The sequence below is a fragment of the Drosophila kikkawai genome, chromosome 3L, assembly GCF_030179895.1.
Source record: "Drosophila kikkawai strain 14028-0561.14 chromosome 3L, DkikHiC1v2, whole genome shotgun sequence".
Classification (NCBI taxonomy): domain Eukaryota; kingdom Metazoa; phylum Arthropoda; class Insecta; order Diptera; family Drosophilidae; genus Drosophila; species Drosophila kikkawai.
The window spans coordinates 25,778,958-25,783,335 of record NC_091730.1 but is presented as its reverse complement, the minus strand read 5'-3'; the positions used below and the strand labels follow the sequence as shown (position 1 = coordinate 25,783,335).

The following is a 4,378-nucleotide window of genomic DNA, read 5'->3' as shown; positions in this document are numbered from 1 at the left end:
AATCGAATATATTGAATAATAATTTGCTGCTGTGGCCTTTTTGTTTTCCCCATCAACATCGCAGTAGCAGCTAATTTTAATTCAATTTTGTTATTCTGCAAAAACGCCAAGTGCCGAGTGTCAAATTCGAGCACGTATTGGTTCCGGAATTTAAAAACACTGAGACTTAATTCAAATTGACACTGATGGATGCGGCCAATAGACAATTCTGGGGCATTCTGGGCAAGCCCGTTCCCACCTCCCACGAATCTAGTCATAACTGCGCTCTGAGGCAACTTTATTTGCTTGCGGGTGACATTGAATAAATATTACTAAATACCATTGAGACACTCGACGACTTAGAATGGCTTCTCCTAGGGCAAGGCAGCAAGCCACCCCTTTCGGCCCTTCTAGGCGATCTTTGGCAGCATCGCAAAGATGCCGGGCTTGAGGTTGTTGACGTCCTGCACGACGAACTCTCCGCCAAAGTGATCGTTCATAATCAGAGTGCGCTTCTTGCTAGAGTCCAGGAGCATGGCCTGCCAGATGATCTCGAACTCAAGCTCGGGCAGGATGGCCGTGGTCGGGTCCTCGGGCCACCAGAACTTGTTGATGAAGTACGAGCCCTGTAATGGACGGTGAATATGAAAGCGGAGGTTTCGATGCCAATGGTATTGGCCCTAGAATGTGACCGAGATGGTGGATGCTTGTGGTGGTCAGCTGGAAGCCCTGAACTGGCGCCCTACTCACCTTGGCGATCGGGCAGCTATCTACGATGTTGCCATACTCGCGTATGAAGCCGTGCACGAAGCGACCCACCGGGGACTTGTTCGCGAAGCCCAGGATGCGGCACACGTTGAGCGTGGTGTTCATGGTGGTTGTGTAAAGCGGGTCCTGCTTATTGGTAATGCGCACCTCTAGGTGGATATCAACGTCGTGCAGATCCTGGTGAACCTCCATGGAGAAGTTCAGGTGGGGATCGGCGCTGTCGTAGGTCACCTTGTGACTGATAAACTTTTCTTCGCTCCATATTTTGATGTCTTTAAACTTGGGACGCATCATTTTCTGCAGGAGAGTCAGTCGAGGGATCAGCTTGGCAGTCTCTGGCCCACTCTAGGATGCTTACCTCAGCCAAGCCGACATGGCAGATGGCCAGGAGAACTTGAGCCAGCAGTACGGTGTGCAGCAGCATGATGAACCGGCGCTCAAGGGACGACTTCACTGTCTGCTTTCGGAAGTTTCAGCTCTATTTATATCGCTAAAGCCTGCGGACGGGTAATTTTGGGATAGATCTAATCGGAAATTGTATTGACTTTGCTTTGCCTGAGTGCTTTTCCAAAGTCCATCCACTTAGCTGACTCAATTCACCATAGCCACCTGCCAGTTGACCCTATTGGCCTGATTCTATCGCCCATCTGGGCCTAATGCCCTGGGCACTTTGTCGACCATTGGGGCCTGACTAATCATAGGAGTATTTATATAAAAACCGACTAATTGAAAAAGTGGTCATTGGCTTATTGGTGTAAGATGCGGGAAGTACTCACCCAAAGCTGCTGTGCCCTGGGCTTCATGCTAGTGGTGCTCATCCCCATGACCGGGGCTTGGGTGAGTTCAAACTAAAAGCGTGTGCTAGATTAACTAATTAATTTATTGGTTCCAATAGCGGTCGTTCAAGGTCATCATTACACATGTCGATTTCGAGGCCAACGAGAAGATTGTGAACCTCACAATGGATCTGCAAAATGACGCCGGCGACTCAAAGCTCAGCGTGGACATCACAGTTTATGAGGACATTGAGGATGTCCAATTGGCGGTCGACGTGGGCCTGGAAACGGACAAGGGTAACTTCTCCACCCTTATCAACCGCACCCTCAACTTCTGTAAACTTATGAAGCAGCGGAACTCTGATCCCCTGGTCCGCGGCATTTACGACGACCTTCTGAAGCACGGCAACCTGTTCAAGGAGTGTCCCATTAGGAGCGGGACGTTCAGTCTCAGCAAATATAAGGTAGACGAGGAAATGCTGCCCAGCTTTCTTCCGGAAGCAAAGTTCCGTTTCAGGCTACTAATTACGAGGCCCAAGAATGAGAGGATCGTCAGGGCCGTCATCTATGGCCGCATAGATAAGTCCAAGGGATTCGACAACCTCAAGCGGTTCAGCATGGGTTGAGATCCAATAAAGCCACAATGCGCGTCCAAGTCTGATGTGTTTTAGTATGCAAACTGCCTTTTGTCGCACGATTGACGTCGTCATTGTCGCCTCATCTTGTCCTCGGCATCCAGCTCGGCATCCCCCAGTCGCCCCAGTTCCTCCGCCACCGTCGTCGCCTCGTCACGTGTTTGCCTGCTCGACTGCGAAATTCGCATGTTTACCCGACGGTGACAAGCTGTCTGCAGGCAGCCAGCGGTAGCGCAATTGATGACGACGATGGAGGTGATGGGGATGGCTGCCTGATGAGCAACAGACGACAATGATTTAGGGGTAAGGTATGTGGTATGTGTTAGCTGGAGTTCCTCGCACTTCCAGTGCATGTGAAGACTGTCGGGGCTGATTGGACTGATATCTGTGTAGAGCGATAGAAGCATGTACATTTTCAGAACTTGGAACTTTATTTAGAACTTTACTCAGAACTAAGGAGGCGACAATAAATTCTTGAGAATATTTTACATTTTTCCCTATCTCAAGTCCTAGAATGTCTCTGAGCTTGCTCCCCTCATCATATCGCAACTGTAATTAAGGATGCGCTGCACATCACTCGAGCTGAGAGTCGATGACAGCAGCCACAGACTCGACGAGTCCCCTGAGTCACTCGATGAGAGGCGTTTTTACCCACACTGTATATCTAAGCGGAGCTCACGCTACCAGGGCCATAAATCTTGCGTAGAAAAGTGCAATAATTTAGAGCAGCGGCTCCTTTGAAGTGTGTAGTATCGTCCAAGGTTCCGAGGCGCGATCTTAATTGCTCCAACAGGGCACGTCAGAGCCTTACTTAGAGGCTGGAAATCGCTGTTAGATTCCCATGCGCACTTGAGCTTCTTTTTCTGTTCGGCCAGGTGAAGGCCTATTAAAGCGAATCACGTTTGGCGCGTCCCTTTCGCCTGCGCCCGAATTCGCACCTGCCTCCATCACTGCAAATAAAATTTATGAAAATGTTCAAATGAAATTTGTTAAATAAAAATGGTAATTTTTACTTTCCTGCTCCGTTTTGTTTCTCCTCCGCTGCAGTGCTGGTATTGTATACGCAATTCAATTATCGACATTTGAGTGACTTTTATTGAATTTATTTGGCCGCTTCACCTTCGGCGTCTGTTCAACGCCTGCCTTACCAATGAAATGGAATCGAGAGTTCGCGGTTTTTCTGCTAAAAGGTTATCAATTATTATTGTCACATTGTCGCAGATTGATGGGGTTCTCGGGTGGGAGCTTCTAAGGCGCGAGGACGGGTTTTTATTCATCCGCATCTTCGATTCCCATCAGGTGCCCTCGAACAACCCGATTCTATTGGCATTGGCGATTGAAATCCGTTTCCAAATTGCATTTAAATAGAGTTCTTCTGGAATTACCGGCGCATACATTATGCGAGCAAACGAAACGGGTCCGTCTAATCCAAAGACTCGATCGGAGCCAGAGAAAACTCGACGAGAGACTGAGAAATCGGATTACAAATGCTAATCGATCGAAAGGGGGAATAGGGGCAAGAATATTGATGAGCCGCACGTGAGTGCAAAATAGGATGGAAACATGATAAACGCCTGTCTGGGCTTGGTTTCAGTTTCTTCAGTTATGGGAAGTTATGGGAAAAACCGCTCCCAGTTATGATTGGGCGAGTTCGATGAACTCCGTAGAGTGTGATGGCGAAAGCTCTCTACTATATCGCTTACATCATTGCTCTTCAAAGGCTTCTACGCCAGTACAGCAATCTCACGGTACCTGCGACGACGATCGCTACATTTCAATTGAGATTCAGCAAAGACCTTAACCCCGAAAAAGAGTGGAGTCTCACTCAGTTCTTAGGGTTAGCCAGTTCTGGCCGACTTTGCTCAGGGGCGATCCAAAATAAAAATCAAAATCACAAATCTGCCACACACAATTGGAATGCAAATACTGCCCTCGCGGCGGCAAGCACAATCGGCAAAAAGAAAGGCAAAGGGGTATTAAACTATATTTGAAGTCTCTCCGGGTCTTCGCGCAGTTTTTTCGAAGACCTATTGCGCGAATTTGGATTGCTGCGGGTTCAATGGCTTGGCGAAAAGTTTCTCCATCGCGCGCAGGCTTTAGTGAATTCAAATTTAAAGTTTTCCGAAAGGCCGCTGGCAGAAATCTGTTCTTCTATGAAAATCCACTTACAAAAATTATGTTAATTGCAAAGAACAAAAAGAGACAGAGAGAGAGACCGGA

At 48.0% G+C, this 4,378-nt stretch overlaps 2 protein-coding genes across 3 annotated transcripts; one reads left to right on the top strand and one right to left on the bottom strand.

The window, feature by feature from the left end:
• Window positions 1-260: 260 nt before the first annotated feature.
• On the bottom strand, window positions 261-1,316 carry LOC108072667 (uncharacterized). The gene is made up of 3 exons (XM_017163906.3): window positions 1,106-1,316; window positions 730-1,044; window positions 261-605 (listed from the first exon to the last, which is right to left on the bottom strand). The coding sequence occupies exons 1-3, from the start codon at window positions 1,169-1,171 to the stop codon at window positions 390-392; spliced, it is 597 nt and encodes a 198-aa protein (XP_017019395.1). The 5' UTR covers window positions 1,172-1,316; the 3' UTR covers window positions 261-389.
• Window positions 1,317-1,386: 70 nt separating this feature from the next.
• Window positions 1,387-2,166, top strand: LOC108072735 (uncharacterized). Of its 2 annotated transcripts, XM_070285851.1 has the most exons (3): window positions 1,387-1,584; window positions 1,643-1,820; window positions 1,877-1,895. In XM_070285851.1, exons 1-3 carry the CDS (start codon window positions 1,507-1,509, stop codon window positions 1,885-1,887), a joined length of 267 nt encoding a protein of 88 aa, XP_070141952.1. In that variant the 5' UTR covers window positions 1,387-1,506; the 3' UTR covers window positions 1,888-1,895. The 2 variants fall into 2 exon arrangements, with proteins under 2 accessions (XP_070141952.1, XP_017019491.1); XM_017164002.2 differs by having other exon boundaries at window positions 1,643-2,166.
• Window positions 2,167-4,378: the final 2,212 nt, after the last annotated feature.

Excerpts from the sequence above, each read along its gene's own strand:
- LOC108072667 (XM_017163906.3), bottom strand. The coding sequence starts at position 1,171 with ATGCTGCTGCACACCGTACTGCTGGCTCAAGTTCTCCTGGCCATCTGC. Across the intron at positions 1,045-1,105 it reads GCCATGTCGGCTTGGCTGAG|AAAATGATGCGTCCCAAGTT; the intron begins GTAAGCATCCTA and ends ACTCTCCTGCAG. Across the intron at positions 606-729 it reads ATAGCTGCCCGATCGCCAAG|GGCTCGTACTTCATCAACAA; the intron begins GTGAGTAGGGCG and ends CGTCCATTACAG.
- LOC108072735 (XM_017164002.2), top strand. The coding sequence starts at position 1,507 with ATGCGGGAAGTACTCACCCAAAGCTGCTGTGCCCTGGGCTTCATGCTA. Across the intron at positions 1,585-1,642 it reads TCCCCATGACCGGGGCTTGG|CGGTCGTTCAAGGTCATCAT; the intron begins GTGAGTTCAAAC and ends TGGTTCCAATAG.